Consider the following 19,039-nt stretch of genomic DNA (forward strand, 5'->3'; position numbering starts at 1 on the left):
GAGACAGTGGTGACTATCGGGGTAGGGTCAGTAGTAAATTGGGGAAGATGATGTAGTCTCTACAGCTTGTGTGTTCTGAATGAAATGGGTTGAATTAATTAGTGGAGAATGAGGAGATTTGACATGCGAGAAGGGGAAATTGGAGCGGTAACAAACTAGGGAAGAATATTAAGATGGTGAGTAGTAGATCCCATTTCAAGATTGTGGTTCTGAATCTCATGGGAGATGAGGTCATGGGCAAGTGTGATTTGTTTTTGTATGTAGGATATACATTTATGAATAATGAAAAAGAGCCTTTGCCCAAAGTGACTATTACAAAACTCAAAGTTCCTTTGAAATCTGACTAGGTCGTTATTTTAGGCATTATCTCAATCTGCTTTCATATTTGCCTTTTCTCCCTCTATCTTAACCAAAACTTCAACTTACAAAAGTTGAAGACCAACAAGAATATTTAATGTCTAACTTTTTATCAATAGTTACTAAAACATAGTAAGCTACCTGTTTTCCATCCCTGGGTATATTTAAACTAAATTATCAACTAAATGGAAAAACAGACTAGACAATAGTTATCACACAAGCCAAATAAGCTAGTTTGATTAGTATCATTGCTGTTACCTATTGCAATAACATATTGAATAAAGCCCCATGACTGTGTCTACCTGTTCTGTTTTGGAGCAAGGTCTTACTCTATCCCCCAAGCTGGCCTAGAGTCATTAGGTAGCAAGAGCGCATGAAGAAGCAAGTACCGTGATGGATCTTAGTGGAGAGTGTCTGCCATATTGCTCCAGACCTAGGGCAGCAAGTGAAAAACTGGACTGGGAAAAGTGAGCAGGGATTTGGCCATCCCATGTTAAAAAGGGAGATACTGGAAAATGACTGGTGACTGACTCCTGCAATCCTAGCCACTCAGGAGATTGAGATCTGAGGATCACAGTTCAAACCCAGCCCGGGAAAAACAAATCCAAAAGACTCATCTCCATTTAACCGAAATAGAAATGTGGTTCAAGTGGTAGAGCATCAGCCTTGAGTACAAGAAAAAAAAAATCAAGCAAGAACTAGAGGACCTGAGTTCAAGCCCCAGTCCACACACACACACACACACACACACACACACTAAATAACTTTTTCTTAAAGAGAGTATTTTTGACATTCTACTGAGGGACACGTGGTGGAGAGGTGCGCAAAGAAGATGCGTTTGCGCCTGCCCTTGCAGCTCAGGAAAGCAAACCCTCCCCAGGTCCCACAGTTGCCAACCAACACTGGGAGCTTAGGGGTGGCCTAGATCTCCATCCTTGGGAGAAGATGGCATTCCTGGGCCGCAGCCAGCTCTGCGTGAGTTCCTAGCACCCCCTACTTCTTGATGTGACATCCAAGTTTCTATGTCACACAGGTGGAGGTGGGCCTTCCGGGCATCCCAAGGCTCCCCGGCCATCCTGAAGTTAGCCATCTCCAAAAGCCTTCCCCCCACCACCACCCCCCAGAGGAGAACCAGGTGCCCCTGCCCCTCCGCCTGGCTGCTCTTGCAGCAACCAGGCGTGCGCCCCCTTTCCCGATCCTTGACGTCAAGCTTGAGCCCGGCGCGGGAGGGAGGGAAGGCGGCCCGCAGAAGCCATTCCATTCCAGCAACAGCTTGCAGGAGTGAGCTGCACATCTCTCGCCTGGAACACAAGATCGAGAGCCCGGAACAGGAGAAGGAGAGGACCAACGGGGCTCCGAGGACACCCCCCCACACACCCACTCCACCCTACCCCGCCCTTGGGCTTGCTGCTGCCCAGAGGGAAAGGGGGTGCGGGGAGAAGGGGAAGGCGGGGGCCGCGCGGTGCCCCCAGCGGGGGAATGTGACATCAGCGCGCGCCTGGGGCGCTGGCGGCTGGAGGAGGCGGCTCCTCCGCGAGCTCGCGGGCCGGGCTGCGCGCAGCACACCTCGCGCGGCAGCGCCCGGGGAGGAGGAGGAGGAGGACGCCGCCGACGACGACGCAGATCCGGCTGGCTTAGGCAGCCGGGATGTCGGCGAAGGAGAGGCCAAAGGGCAAAGTGATCAAGGACAGCGTCACCCTCCTGCCCTGCTTTTATTTCGTGGAGGTGAGTTGTGCCCCCAGGAGCTTAGACATAATGCGGATGTTCCGGAGCGAATTGGGGTCCTCGATGGGCGATTGGAGGCCGGGAAGATGGTGCTGGGGGTGAGCCCCTCCCCCCGCTGCTCCCAAATGCTTGACCCTCTTCCTTGCGCCCCACACACCCTCCCTCCCTTTCCTCCTGGGGTTTTTGGGGAGCACTCCTGTGCATGCTCGGCTGGGGGGGGGCGGGGGAATACCTGCCAGATCAAGGTGGTTCGAGCTAAAGGCGGCCTCCCGGGAAGACATACCTGTGTGAGTGTGTTTCTAGTTATGTGGTGCCCTGTGCACCACGTCTGCCAATACCCCGCCACGGGGCCGGGGGTGGGGGCCATAATGCCCCTGTTTCCGAATGTATTATCTTTACCATGCTGACTATGTATCTAGAAGTCGGGGAGCACTGAGGTGAGGATTCAAATGCGCACGGCTGTGCCCCCTCCCTCCCCAGACTCAGAAAGGGAGATGTTTGCACTGCGAGGATCGCCCATTGCTGTTATTACCTCCCCCCCCCTCGCCCCGCCGCCACCACCACACACTCCCACCTCCACCCCCAAGCCTTCCCCTGTAGTTACTATGGTGCTCTCTTCTGCTTCTAAAACTGGGGCTACATTTCTAACCAACAACCATCAAGCTATCAGCCTTTATTCCACGGTGAAATGAAAACGTGTATATTGTACGTAACAGTATTTACACACAAAGGTGTATGTATTATATTTATATTATATATATATTTAAAATACATGACATCATCTAATTGTACGTGCTATATATCTGGGCATTTATTCCTTGCTGAGCAGTATCACAGAGAAGCAATCAACATGCAGATGTATTCCTAATGAACCTTTAACTTACCTAATGCAGTATTTGAGGGAGGAACATTTTATGGGAGCCGTGCTGGAGATTGACAGGTACTGGACTTCATCTACCATGATCCATTGCATTGGGAAGACATTTTTTTTTTTTTAGCTTCTGAAATTAGAGGTAGGGAGAGGAAAGATGTATTGGATAGGTTTAGGGAAATCGAGGGGGTTTAAGCATTCAGCTCTGCCCTGTGTAATTACAAGCCTGGGTTGCACAGAGAATTGAGACTGTTGCTGGATTTTATAAATATCCTTTCCTGGCTATCTCCACAGACAAATATGGAGGTTTGCACCTCCAAGTGCAGCGAGTAGAGTCTGTGTTTGATGCCTAGGAGGCTTATCTGGGTTGGAAAAAAGTCATTGCCCTGAAGTGTGGGGGGAAGGAATATGGCAAGTCTGTTCTCATCTAGAGCAGCATATCTGGAAGTTTCTTTCGTGTGTCATTCATTTGTTACATGATTTTCAGATTTGAGAAAGGGGTATGTGACCTGCATACATCTCAGACGAATACTTGGTGACCCCTTCCTCGTGACCTACAGAAAAGAAGAGTCAGCTGGTGGCTCATGCTTAACACTTAGCTACTGAGGAAACTGAGATATAAGGATCATGGTTTGAAGCCAGTCTGGGGGTGGAGGGAAAGAGGGACAGGAAATGTCTATGAGACTCTTATCTTTAGTTAACCACCAAAAAGCCAGAAGAGGAAGTATAGCTCAAGTGGTTAAGTACCAGCCCTGGGCAAAGACAAGCTAAGGGACAGCACCCAGGGCCTTGGGTTCAAGACCTAGTACTACCACAAAGATTGAAAAAAGAGAGAAAACATTACCTTGCTTATTTAAAATAGTTGGTTCATTTATTGCCCTTCCTTTTTTTCCTCACAAGGGATTTTGAGGCCATAACTTAGGTCATTTGTTGTTGAAAAATAACAAAGAACTTTGTCCAGAAAAATGTGAGCAGCAACAGATTCCATGGTAAAAAGCCTAGAAAGATGCCTGGCTTCAAGTTCAATGGTCAGACTGCTTGTTGAGTGCCCAATCTACAATGGTTTTTCACTAAAGCACTTCCATTCATATCTGGATCTATTACATTTGTTCAAAGGAAACCAATGAGTTTTTAGGTTCCATGTCTAGGAAGGTCCAGCCACAAGGTCAGCTAGAAGCTAACTACATATGCATTAGAGAAGTATAGCTTCTAGGGAAAAAATAAAATAAAACCTCTGTCCTGAGGAAACAAGCCACAAAATTAAGCTCAGTACCTGAAAAAAAATCCAAATTGTGTACTTTGATGGGATCTTTCAGAGGCGTTCCTGTCCTATGAGCCTAGGATTTTCCAAGTAAGAATGCACTGGGCACCAGTGACCTGTAATCCTAGTTACTCAGGAGGCTGAGATCTGAGGATCATGGTTCAAAGCCAGCCAGACCAGGAAAGTACGTGAGACTCTTATCTCTAATAAACCACCAGAAAACTGGAAGTGGCACTGTGGCTCACGTGGTAGAGTGCTAGCTTTGAGCTGAAGAGCTCAGGGACAGCACTCAGGCCCAGAGTTCAAGTCCCACAACTGACAAAAGAAAAAAAAGTAAGAATGTGTCGATGCATGTGAATTATAGATTTAGAAACAAACATCTCACAAATGTAAAATTGTGTTCATGGCTGGAAATAACCCAAGTTCATTGCTTTCACTTGGTCTCTTCAGTTACCCTGTATGAAATCCTTAGCAGGAAAATTACTTGAGACAGCTCACAGAGTTTGAATATTTATGTGATAATATCTGGGGGGGAGGAGGAGGGCAACAGTTTTTCAAGAGAAATCTACAAAAATAGATCACAAATTAAATGTATGATAAGGCACTAAAAATCTTCCAGAATATGGAAGAAGTGTTTGAGGCATGTTACTTAGGAGTTAACATAACACACTTCCAAGCTCCCTTGAAATGACTCATTTTGAAGCTGATGGAAATGAACTTTGCATCTCCTTTAGAAGAAGAATCAACATAGCTTGAATTAACATGTCAATTAAAAGCTCTAGAGCAATGACACTTCGCTTTATAGCATAATTTCCCAAGACCTTAGTGACTAAGATAGAAAAGTGTAACATTAGGAAATCTGTTTCCATCATTTATCAGCCAAAGTATATTTTTTCAAGCTCATTCTGTTACTTTAGACCATAACTGAAGGAACAAAAAGGGGCCAAAAGGACCAGATGTAGAGGAAAGAGCAAGATATCCAGCACACGGGATGTTGTGGCCAACTTAAGCTGTCCTTCAAGTTGTTTGGGCTAGTGTCAAATTGCTACTCTTTGTAGGTATGAGATACAAGGAAACTGGATTGGGAAATTTTCAACTGGACCAGAGGAGGGTAAAAATCAAATTAGAATCACAACAAGAAAATGAGAACAACCTACCCTTACAGACAAATCAACCCTGTTCAAACACCACCTGTTTCACACACTGCTTAGACAATTCCAGCCATGATGTTCCTCTCATTCTTACATTCCTCAGATAGAATAGAAATCATTCGATCTATACATGGTTCCTCAGATTCACACACAATAGAAACTATTACATTCATGTCTGAGAAAACAGAACACAGTATGAGGTTAAAGCTGTTGTATCTGTAGCAAGGTAGGCCCACAATGTTTTGATTGCTTTTCTCTCTTCTAACGGCCCTGAACTTGAAACAGATTGTTTTACTGCTAGGCTAAGAGATCACCTAAGAGATCACTCCCTGACTAGGTCTAGCTTGACTGCCGTCATTGCTCAGCAGAAGTTACTTCCTCTACAATTCCGACATGATTTGGGTTCCCTACGTTTCCTGAAATGTATCTGTATACATTTTATATACCGATATACATGTATACATATGTATATATGTATTATGTATGTATATATGTATATATGAATATATATTCATCTGTGTATGTTTCTACATATATCTGTATCTGTGGACATGTATTTGGGCAAGGATGCTAACAGAAGAGGGCTATTTAGAGCAACAGAGCCATTTATGAAGTATTTCGAGTAAATCTAGTACTTTCCATGCAAACCATTCCGTTTAATCCTTGAAGATTCTCATTAAGAAAGAGAACATGATTACGGCTTTGAAGAAGAAGGAGAAATCATAAAAGATAAATAGCACACCCCAGGTCACAGGCCAAGCCTGATGTGAGCTCAGAGCTCAGGCTCTTCACCACTGAACTCATGCTCACTCTGGGCTTGCTCAAGGGATTCCATACAGACAACATCACCCATAAACTCAGAAAGATGGTCTTCTGGGAGGTTGAGGCAAGAGAATCACTCGCACCTAGCAGTTCAAGGCCAGCCTGGATAACAAAGTGAGACTCAGTCTCAAAAATAAAACCAACCAGCTAACAACCAGTAACAACAACCTGGAAAGAAAGTAGCAAGGGACATAGCACATCAGCTTATGCAGAAGATGCAGGTTTCTCTGGAAAAAAACAAAACCTAGCTTTCTCTGTCCGGTTGTCCTCCAGAGAAAGACTCTAAGCCTAATGAGTCTGTAGACAATGTGAACCCTACATTGGCTCTATAGCAACTAGTATTCCACCCCCAAACAAGTGTCCCCAGCTAGAGGAGAGGTAGAGATGCAGGTAGCACATTTGAAGAATAGCAGGGCATCTCTAATTACGTCCTTGTGGGCAGCCAATCCTCACCCAGGGTCCAGCCACTGAAAACAGGTATCCCACCCCAGTTCACTACCTAATGACAGGAAGCAAAGTACTCAGTTAATAGGCAGAATGGCGCTTTCTTCTAGCTGCTATTTGATGATAAACGGCGCTCTGATTGAGAGTAATGTAGCATGGAAGTCTGAAAAAAGATCCCTGAGGAGTTTCAGTACAACACCTCAATTTAGGAATAAGTTCGATAATTTAGATTTGTTGTTGTTGTTCCATGTGTTTGATTTCGTGTTGATTCTGATGCTTGAACTCATGGCTGGGGTGCTCTTGCTTGGCATTTTTTGCCCAAGGCTAGTGCTTTACCACTTGAGCCACAGCTCCACTTCCTGCTTTTTGATAGTTAATTGGAAATAAGAGTCTCATGGACTTTTCTACCTGGACTGGTTTCAAACTGTGATCCTCAAATCTCAGCCTCCTAAGTAGCTAGATGACCAATGAGATTTTTTTTCCTAGTGGTCAACCTAGGAAATAAAAGCAAATTGTGGCAAGAACTCTCACATCAGTGTATCTAAGCCCTCATTAGACTGAAAAGTAGGCAGAGTAGAATATGTCTCTGAAAATAAAGCCTTTAAAGTGCCAAAGCACTCTCCAAGTGTCATTTACAAGACTTATTGCAGCCAGTACTTTACCTAGAAGTAGACAAAGGTCTTTCAGGCTTAATAGCCCAATATTATACATGACAAGGCTAGTGACTGGGTATTAATGCATTTCCTTTATGCAAAGCCCTGTGATGACTCACAATTTTGTTCTTAATTGTTCTCCTTTTCAAAAACTGATTCAGTATGTAATATAAATCCATGATGAAAATTGTGTTTTAAGCCAAAAAGATGTAAGTTCTTTTTAAAAAAAATTATTGTAAAGGTGATGTACAGAAGGGTTGCAGTTACATAATCAGGTATTGAGTATATTTATTTTCAGTATCCCCCCACCATTTTCTCCCAGGTTTTTCCCTCTTGACACCCCTCCCCTCCCTGCCCCCAAGTTGTATAGATCCTTTCCAACCTAGTGTCTAGGGAGTATCTCTGCTGAATTGGTTCACCCTTTGTCCCACCTTTTCCCCTTCCTTCCCCAAATCAGATAAACTTACATACAAGACAAAAGGTACAGAAATCAAAAACAGAGACAAAAGGGGAAAAAATAAAGAACCATATATGATCATATAAAATGATGGATATCAAAATGAACTCTAAGAAATGGAAACATGAGGGTTTTTTTAAGATGTAAGTTCTTAATACAAAATAAATTGGAAATAAGATTTTTATTACTTAATCATTTGCTTTGACTACATTTTATTATTAATCTGATGTTTATGGAGCTAGTTTTGTTTGACTATATGCAGATGTTTTAACTGAAATATAGATCTTGATACAACTTTATAATCTCTTGCTTTCATACACACACACACAAATAACACTCCAGCCATGTATAAACCCAGAAGTGAGAAAATTATCTATTTACCATAAAGAAATCTTTTCTGAAACATTAAATCTAAAATAGCTTAATACTAAAAGAATTGAACTTATTTTTGAGAAATATTTTTAAGAAATTCATTTTCCTTCTTTTCTTCCTTCCCTAATTAATCTCCCTTTCAGTTTTTAGATAGAATCTTATCATATAGACCACATGGGCCTCAAACTTATTCCAGTCTCCACCTTCCAAATTCTGAGATTACAGGTGTGTTCCACTATATCCTGAGAATGCATTTCTTAATTGTAGTAAATGTTGATTCACAAGATTTCTGTTCTGTCTCACATTCTATGTGTGATCTTACTGGATCTTACTGGAAATTAGAGTTCTTTTTTTATGTAAATTTTAGCATCAAGAGGAAACACATCACAGTTCTGTAATGCATGTACCCAAATAGTAGCTCTAGGGTTTCTTTTCTTCCTTTTTCTAGATTGTAAAGAGATTGTCTGTTAAAAAATACCCCAAATCCAGAAGTGGCTCAAGTGGTAGAGCACTCATCTTGAGCTGAAGAGTTCAGGGACAACACCTAGGCCCAGAGTTCAAGCCCCACCACCAACCAAAAAAAAATACCCCAAACCCTGCCAAGTAAGATGAGCTGGCAAGTCTTTTTTAAAATTTTATTGTCAAGATGATGTACAGAGGGGTTGCAGTTACATAAGTAAGGTAGTGACTACATTTGTGGTGGAACTTGTTACCCTCTCCCTCATTTTTCTCCCCCTTTACCCCCCCCCCCCATTTAGCAAGTCTTTCCTCCTCCTTTGGAGTCACAATGATGAAAGTCTGGTGCAAGAGAAAAAGACAAAGGAGAAAATAATGAATTCCCAAATTTTGGTAATCGAAGTAAATGGGGACATTTTTGGAAATAACAAATATCAAACAAGGAGCCAACTATTAGGGAATTCGATTCCTACATACAATAACTATTTTACTTCTGACCAAGTCACTCAAAACGTTCTTTGTTCTACATTTTTCCAATAGGGGAAAAAATATAGTTAGCTTCTGCTAATTTCAAAGACATTTGAATAATGATAAAAACCATAGTGATAATGAGTTTAAAAAAAGAAGTTGGTTGCTATTGGCTCAATCTATAATCCCAGCAACACAGGAGGCTGAGATCAGATGATTGTGGTTTGAGACCAACCCAGGCAGAAAAGTCAATGATACTCTTATCTCCAATTAAGCACCAAAAAAGCTGGAAGTACAGCTGTGAATAAAGTGGTAGAGTGATAGCTGTGAGCAACAATGGAGCACAGAGACAGAACCCAGACCCTGAGTTCAAACCCAGGACTAGCTATATATATATATATATATATATATGCATGTACCATATATACACACTATATATTATATATAGTATAGTATAGATACTTTTTATTCCCATATATGTGTATATATACATATATGTATATATATTCCCATATATATATACATATATGTGTGTGTGTGTATATATATATATATATATATATATATTATATATATGTCTATATATATATGTCCTTCAGGGTACCAGGTATTTTGTAGTTTTATTTTCTTTTCTGTTTTCTTTCTTTTTCGGGGAGAAGGTCTCAGTTTTTTTTTTGTTGTTTTGTTCTTTTGTTGGTTGTGAGGCTTGAACGCTAGGCCTGGGCTCTATCCCTCAGCTCTTCAGCTCAAGGTTAGCGCTCTACCACATTAGCCACAGCGCCACTTCCGGTTTTCTGGTGGTTTACTGGAGATGAGTTTCATGGACTTTCCTGCCCGGGCTGGCTTTGAACTCTGTTCCTCAGATCTCAGCCTCCTGTGTATCTAGAATTATAGTCATGAGCCACCAGCACCTGTCTGGGTCTCAGTTTTTAAACTAGACTAGCCTCCAGCTTGGCATCTTCCTGCTTATCATCCTTCTCAATGTCCTTCTGTACGCAGCCTTCACATTTCTTTATTTACTTACTGTCTTATTTATTTATTTATTCATTCATTCATTTATTTTGAGAGTACTTGCTTTGTGCTCAAGGCCTCATGCTTGCCAGGCAGGCCCTCTACCACTTGAACCACAACACTCCCCACCCCCCATTTTTGCTATACTTAATTTTCAGATAGGGCTTCACATTTTTTTTGCCTCATTGACCCAGAACACAGTCTTCCTCTTTACGCCTCTCACATAGCTGGGCTGACAGACATAAGCCATGGCACCTGGTTTTTATGTTTTTTTTTTTTTTAATTGGAACATGACTTCTCAGAGACAGACATTTCTCTCTATAAGGGACACATGGCAATTTCAGTGAGAGAGTTGGGATTTGAGAACTTGTCCACCTGCCTCTTGAATTATGATTATTTGACCATCTCCCTCTTATATTATGACTTCGCCCCGCCTCCAGAGATGCCACGGCATTTAGCCACGGATGGCCCTGCCTCTTTTGTGACTTAGGCTGGCTTCACAGTATCTAAAGTAATGGGCTTGGAAGAAGCCTGGTTGGGCCCCTGACAGAACTAGAATGGAGTTTTTCTCTACGTATTGGATGAATATGCACTTTGTTACTAACATTTTCTAGTTACTGGTAGTTGATTTACCTCCAGCATGAATTTTAAAACATTGTATTATTATTATTAAGGTGATGTACAGAGGGGTTACAGTTACATAAGTCAGGTAATGAGTACATTTCTTTTTGAACAGTGTCATTCCTTCCCTCGCTCTCTCCCAGTTTTTCCCTCCCATTCCCACCCACATGTTATAGAGTTCATTTTCAACATAGTATCTAGTGAGTACCACTGCTGCATTTGTTTACCCTTTGTTTCTGCATTTCTGTGCTCCACCTTACCCTTCCAAAGACAGATAAACAAGACAAAAGAAAAGAAAAGAGCAACAAAGGAAAAAAAACTCTTTTTTTCCATTTCCTGGAGTTTATTTCAATGAATATTATTTTATATGATCAGAGGCACATAGACATTGTACCTTTGTGTTCCTCTCCTAACCGTGTCTTCCTTTGGTCTTGCTGTGTGTGAATGCCTAGAGTCCTGTAAAATTTATCATGTCCCCGTGTACTTTAGATCTAGCTTCTGCACAGGAGAGAAAACGTGCACCATTAGTATGTCTAGCTTGTCCAGTATGGATGTTTGAGGGTGGGACACTGTCTACTTACAAAGACACTTCCTTTTGAGTTTTGCAAATAGCAACAACAAGATCCCTATGGAGACTGATAGGAGAAAAAAGAGGGCAGAATTATGTCTCAAATGAAGCTTTAAGAAAGTAGAATCTATAGGTTTATGAGAATGATGGAGCATAAAAGAAGTACAGGTCTCAACAAGATAATAGAAACAAGGAGGTCAAGGCCCCACCGTATTAGGATAAATGTGAAGGCGGAAATCAAGTGGATGTGAATTTATTGGATCCATTCTGTGAGAGAACATGGAGACACCTTTGTATATTCAAGCTGTCCAAGCTAGCTGGGTAAATAAAAATCATTTGATGTGGCGCTGTGGTTCAAATGGTAGAGCTGTAGCTTTGTGAAAAAGTACCTAGGGCCTGAGTTCAAGTCCCAGTACCACCACAAAAATAAGTAGATAAACCTCAACTAATAAGAATAAGGACCAAATATTAGTTATCTGGGCATTGGGGGCTCTTGTCTATAATCCTAGCAACTCAGAGAGCTGAGCTCTGAGGATCATGGTTCAAAAACAGCCTGAACAGGAAAGTTTGTGAGACTCTTATCTCCAACTAACTACAAAACAAAACAAAAAAAAACAAAAAAAAAAACACCAGTACTAGTTCTAGTACTAGGTACTTTTTCACAAAGCTACATATATGTATATATATATATATATATATACACCGTACAGGCTATTTCTTCAAGCAAACTCTCTTTTTTATTCAAAATTGAAAAACATTTTATTACAGAATTAAACATTCTCCTTATATAATTAAGTTTAATGCAATTACATAATCCAATAAAATCTGACCTGAGTCTTTCTTTTACCATATATTAAAAAAACTGTAGTTTGAAAAGTTTCAATGACCTAAAAATACACTGTGGTTAATATCAGAACAGGAATAGGATTGAGGTCTCCTGACTCCTTTTTGAGTGTTCTTCCCTAATTACTGCTATTTCTAGAAATTATTATATTAAAAAAACGGTCCCTCTGGGTTATAACATTTAAAACGCAGGTCATTAGAAGGAATTGTGTCAGTCAGTCCTTTTTGGATACTTAAGTGCCTTTCATGAAATAACACTGCATTGAACAACACAATAAAGAAATTAAGAATGAGTCTTTTATTTTTCCAGATTTTTAGCTTCTTTGAAAACTATAGTTATAGCTAAAGCTAAGAATGTTTTAAAAGTATACATTTTCATTTACTTCTCTTCACATCTAGTCTCTCGGGGAGAGTAGTGGTGAAGGAAACCATGGAAAAAGCTAAAATATAATTTGCCCAATAATTTCAAAATTGCATTTTCCATTATACTTCAGTACAATTTTTCTCATAGATATCTCATTTAATCCTTCAAACACAAGTGAAGGGTGGATATTATCTTTGCTCTAGACAATTGACAACTCACGCAGAGAAGTTCATGAATTTGTTTATAACCCAGCTAGTGCTAATCTCCCAATGACACAGAGAAATTTAATTGTGATGTGAACTGTAAAAGACCCCAATGGCAAGCATCATGAGCCCATCAGCTTTCTATGGTTTCTTCTAGAACAGGTTAGCTAACTACTGCACTTCTCGATGACTATGGACTGGAGGAATTTCCTCATGATTGAGTGAGTTTGGACATCCAGGATGGAAAGGCTAATTTTGATATAATTCACATGTCATCTAATTCATATGTTATATACTATAATATATTCGTATAATTCATGTTGAGGTGGTTTTTCCCATTGATAATTACACTTTATCAATTGTTACATCAAGACATTGTTGTTTGGTTTCTAAAATCATAAAACAATCCAAGCCAGCACAGAGCAAGATAGTTTTTTCTGTTCTAAAATTCTACACTTCTTAGGCATAAATAGAAGAGAAAGGAGAATATAGGTAATTAAAAAGTTAATGTAATTTGTGGGAAAATTAAAGAAAAAAATCAGTAGTGCTGGGATTTGAACCCAAGGCTTTCTTTGAAAGCACTGTATTACTTGAGCCATATTCCCACCCCACCCCCAAAATTAGTATATTTAACAAACAATATTGTGAGAATGGGAACAGTCGAACTATGTGCAAATAATGCTTTTGCTGAAAATCTGTTGTACTATACGGCTTAGGTGTAAACCCTCATTTTGTGAAGTCATAAGGTATGCTTCAAAATCTACTCTTCACACATAAAGATTAAAGGAGAGCAATCTTATCCCACGAGGGATGTTGCAGTGAAATTCCTGAAAATAGCTTGTTTGCTAATTTTATAACAATTTATTCATTGAGCACATATTTATTGATTGCTTATTCTGTGCCTTTTAGCTAAATCCATAGCAACAATATGAAATCATTACTGGAATACTTCCTAGTCTATAGTAGAGCTTAAGAAGAAATTTTTCCTGAGTGCATAGCCTAAAATAGGACTAATCATTGAAACATAATTGTTTCCTTTTTAAAAATATATTTTTATTGTCAAGATACTGTACAGAGGGGTTACAGTTACATGAGTAAGGTTATGAGCACATTTCCTATCAAGCATTGTTACCCCCTCCTTTGTTTTTCCTCTACCATCCCTCCCCACCCTACCTCCCCAACTCTTCCCTCCCTCCACCCTGAAGTTGTAAAGTTCATTTTCAACTTAATGTCTTGTACATCTCATTGTTACAGTGGGTCAACCTGTATCCTTGTTTCAGCATTTTGGTATTTCCCTTCCCCTCCCCAAATTAGAGAAATATATATACAAGATGCAAGGCACCTGAATCAAATGCAGTGAAAACAGGAGTTATACCTTGAGGGAAGAACTTACAAAAGAAACCAAAAAAATCACATAGTACATTATTAGTACATTATAAAAAACAGCAAGAAAGAAAAACCTCTGTGTTCCTATCTTGGTGTTCATTTTGCTTAGCGTCATCTTTTGTTTGTTTTTTTGGGTCCGGTCATGGGGCCTGAACTCTGGGCCTGGGTGCTGTCCCTCAGCTCTTCAGCTCAAGGCTAGCGCTCTACCACTTGAGCCACAATGCCACTTCCAGCTTTTTTTTCTGCTTATGTGGTGTTGAGGAATCGAACCCAGGGCCTCATGCATGCAAGGCAAGCACTACCACTGAGCCACCTTTCCAGCCCCCCAGCTTAGCATCATCTTATATGGTCATACGTACATAGCTTTTGACCTCTTCTGCTATCCTAGACATATACTAGTTATTGCAAATAAGGGAGACCATGGGACCTATGTTTCTTTGGGCCTGGCTTACTTCACTTAATACAATGCATAATTGTTTCTTTAACTTTTTTTTAATGCTGAGATTGAACCTAGAGCTTCATGCATGCTAAACAAATAGTTTATCACTAAGATAGCCAGACCACCTGCAATATTTAAAAAATATTGTCTCTGCTTGTGGAGACATTTTTACTTGTAAAATAATTGATTATTTTTTTCTCTGCCTTGCAGATTATTGAACAACTCAACATCAAATCAATGTCTTGATATATATGAGTCCTCATTTCAAAATCACACTTAGGCTCCTTTTATCATTTAAATCACACTGATGTATTTTTTTGAGATTTAAAATATCCAAAATGGAATAACTGAAGCAATAAATGTGAGCTTTCAGCTTTAGTAAATTATTTTAGTTACATAAAGGTACATGCCAGCAGACACATTTTTCTATCTGTGGTAGAACAATCAAATAAGTATGTTTTATTTAAGAACAATATTGTCAATATTCACATCTATAAGTTTAAATATAACTATTTAAATAGATTTACCTAAATATTATAAATATAAATATTTTAAAATATAATGTTATATAGTATAATACAACATAAACATTATATATTAAATATGTGTTACATAATATAATATATAACATAAACATATTGCATATATCGTATATGTGTTATAAATATACATAATTTTATAATATATTACATATTATAATATAATATAATCATGTAAATACTTAAAGTTGTGTATATTTATGTTTGTATATTTATGTTTAAATGTAGATTTAAATTTAAATGTTATCTATATGTGTATATAAATATGGATATGTCTGTCTATATAATGTATATTATATATTCATTTGTACAAACAAATATGGGTATTCCTACATACATAAATATATAAAATTTATGTATAGAAACATAGCTAAGCATATGTCTCCTGTGAACTATTATGGTCAGGTTAAAATTTTATTAACACTTTATATGCAATTAATATAATATGGGTAATGATTTCTAATGTAAAGTCAGTGCCTAGAAAAAGACCTTTCTCTTTGCAGTTCACTGACAACTTTCTCCATTTTGTCTAGAGTATTCTCTTTTGGTGGTTTCAGATATTACTAGATTTCCTGAAAAGAAATTTTGGTCTTCTGATTGCTCTCACCCTCTTTGATATTGCACATTTAGGTCAATTTTGTACATATAGTGATTTTTTCATATGTACAAATGCACTAATATTAACACCTCATTGGAATGCTTGCTCCTGCTTTATTGATAGAATTGCATACACACCCACAAAATGGACATCTCTTGCCTTAAGAGCCATTATTTGACCTAACAGGTAGAAAAGAATTCATAGTTACTGAACACCTTCTATATACGCATATAAAGTTCTAATCTAGGCCCCTGTACCAAGGACACTGGCTGCCTAGGATCCGTGAGGCCATATCATTCACATTCACAGAGTTAAGCAGCGTTATATTCAACTTGTACACAGCAGGCTTTCCCCAAGTCTAGATTTAGTCATCTGTGAAATGTTATGCTTTCCCAAAAATGATGAATGAACCAAAGGACAACCCGCTCTTTGTAAAGAAGGGACCTCATTTAGGCTACTAGCATGAGATTCATTAAAAGCTTTTCTCCAAAGCAGTTTGACACCACTCAAGAATTCACAGTTTCTTTACCCTTTGGGCAATGATGTGGAAATGCAAAACAACTGGGAACTGAACCGAGCCAAACATTAAGAATTTTCAAGGTGAAGATTTTGGCCTAAATATTCTTCCTAGGAAATTAATTTGCATATACTATAGAGAGACACTATAGAAAGTTCTGAAACATTTTCTACTCAAAGGCCATATTCGTGTTCTACCATCCAGTTGAATTTTACATGTTTAAACAAATATTATTTAAATTTTACATGTTTAAACAAATATTATTTGAGTCAGACGATGATGGCTCATGCCTGGCTCACAGTTCAAAGGATCATGGGCAGGAAAGTCCAAAGAGACTTTTATCTCTACTTACAAAACCAGAAGTGGAGCTGTGGCTCAAAGTGTTAGAGCACTAGACTTGAGCAGAAAGTTCAGAGACAGCTCCCAGGCTCTGAGTTCAAGCCCTATGACCACCACTACCAACAACAAAGGAAGTATTTTTTTTATAATTTTTTCTCCTTTAATTTTATTTCTTTCATTTCTTCACTTTTTTTCCCCTGTGTATGTGGTACTGAGGAATCGAACCCAGGGCTTCATGCATGCTAGGCAAGCACTCTACCACTAAGCCACATTCCCAGCCCAAAGGAAGTATTTTTGATGATTATCTGATGTTAAAATCTAATATTATCTAATTATGAATTTGATTGTCTAGTTTTAAAGTAGATTACCTAAGATTTAAGTGTCAGATTGTGAAGTTATTTCATAGATAATAATTCCCCAATGAACCAGGAAATAACAACGGCAAAGTTCTTCATAGTATTCACTTTTTAAACTATCCTGTAGATAGATACATATCGTAGTCCCTCAATGACTTTGTGATGCATTAACTATTGTGCTAGTCAAGAAATCTGGCAACTTAATGAATAGAGTTGGAGTGATAAAGAGGCCACACTGAACATCAGCTTTGGCCTTGGTTTCAGTCTTTTCTTACATACCCCAAAGGCAAGTAGTTCTTTCAGTCCTATTCAGAAAGAGGAAGAAATAGCCAAGACCTCAGTGCATAGATGTATGCTCTAATATGACTAACAAAGGCCAGGTGCAAACACCTCCTAGAGGACAAGTATTCCAGATCTGTAACAACTATTATACATTATGTTATAACATTACCCATGATGATGCTCTCAGTCTCACTGAAGAGGCTAAATTCCTTCCTCCACCTCCACCCCTCCTTCACTTCCTATGGTAGATCACTGAGATCAGGGCAGCAGACTAGAGAAGAAAGGAAAATAGGCATCACACAGGAGACATCACAAAGTAGAAAAGCTTTAGGGAGACTGGTTCCACACATTATTTCTTTTTTTTTTTCTTCTCAAAAAAATTATCTTCAAGTATTTGTGCAAGGAATTTCCCTTTAACCTAGCAGTTTAGGAAGACAATATATCTTGATCAATGGCATCCCTTTCAACATTCCTATCCATCCCTCCCTCACCCATTTCTTCCCTCCCTCTTCTTAATTTTGTAGGATATGCATTGGATTCTTGTCTGCATTTTCTCCCTCTTCTTCTCTTCTTCCATCTACTCCTTTTCCTTTGACTCCACCCCACCCTTTTGAATACCCACTTCCTGATGCCTTATTTTTGATGAACTTTGACCTTGGCTTCCTAAGAAATTACACAATTTGAGTTCTTCATTGAATCTACCATAATTTAGTTAATACATGTGTATACACTTTCATACTACTAAATGTATTTACTTACAAGTTTATAAGCTAAATCTAGCTTCCACAACAAGGGGAAAACATTCATCTTTTGCCTCTTTGGGCCTGACTTAACAGTTTTTTTAGGGTCTTTCTACTTCTGCATAGATGATACAATATTCTTTGTAATGGATGAGTATAATTCAATTGTGTATACACACTCCCATTTTTTGATCCATTCATCCATTGAAGGGTATCTAGGCTGATTCCATACCTTGGCTATGGTGACTAGTACTGCAATGAACATGGTTATGCTGGTGGCTTTATTCTGGTTTGTAATCTTTTGGGTCAATCCCAGAAGTGGAATTGCTGGGTCATAAGATAGCTATGTTTTTGTTGTTGTTGTTGTTGTTTGAGGAAAACCTCCATACTGCTTTCCAGAGTGGTTAAACAAGCTCATACTCCCACCAATAGCCTCTCTGTTATGGTTCCCCTTTGGCTGCATACCCATCAGTCTCTGTTATTGTTTGTCTCCTTTATTAAAAGGTATTTTTAATAATCACAGTAAAGTAGAATCTAGGTAGAAACTGTTTCACATGGGATAGAGGCAAAAGCTGTTTGGTAGTGGGACAGGAACTTTCCTTTACCAAAGAGCAGTACTGGACCTTTAAGGTCCACTACCAGATGATAGAGCTATCAAAGCTTGACTAAAGGGGAGGGGCAAAATAAACCTCTAGGGGATAACGAAGCCTTGAAATTAATGGAGAGCTTGATTAGAAAATTTCATCAATCACAATACAGTTTATATATCTTTCCAGATTACAGAGCTTTCCAATCTGTACAAAAATCTTCATGATACATGTAAAGATCTAAGATGGTTGATTGTGTTGGTGTGTTGGTGTGTCTGTGTGTATGTGTGTGGGTATGACTGACCCTTATTTCAAAGGTTATTAACTGACCCTTAGATTATTATTGTTTTTATAATTTTAATTATTTTTAATATTGTTCACCAAAATCAGGTCTGAACTTATCATTGAAATAATTTTCTTATACATTCTAAAAGTTGTTATTTCTGTTATGAAAAAATCCCAAGTGTTTGTCTCAAGCAACCCAGAAATAGTTAATTTATTCATTTAAGTTTTTAATAAGAGGGGCTGGGAAGGTGGCTCAGTGGTAGAGTGCTTGCCTTGCATGCATGAGGCCCTGGGTTCGATTCCTCAGCACCACATAAGCAGAAA

The 19,039-nt window shown here is 39.1% G+C and overlaps 1 protein-coding gene across 1 annotated transcript in view; it reads left to right on the forward strand.

Moving 5' to 3' along the window:
- Positions 1 to 2,001: 2,001 nt before the first annotated feature.
- The window catches only part of LOC106000800 (lipid phosphate phosphatase-related protein type 4), a 46,289-nt gene continuing 29,251 nt past the window's right edge, over positions 2,002 to 19,039 (forward strand). The window contains exon 1 of the mRNA XM_013036035.1: positions 2,002 to 2,082. Coding sequence (XP_012891489.1) covers positions 2,005 to 2,082 — 78 coding nt within the window. The 5' untranslated portion in view covers positions 2,002 to 2,004. The remainder of the gene's footprint in view (positions 2,083 to 19,039) is intronic.

The sequence above is a fragment of the Dipodomys ordii genome, unplaced genomic scaffold (assembly GCF_000151885.1).
Source record: "Dipodomys ordii isolate 6190 unplaced genomic scaffold, Dord_2.0 Scaffold242, whole genome shotgun sequence".
NCBI classification, from domain to species: Eukaryota; Metazoa; Chordata; class Mammalia; order Rodentia; family Heteromyidae; genus Dipodomys; species Dipodomys ordii.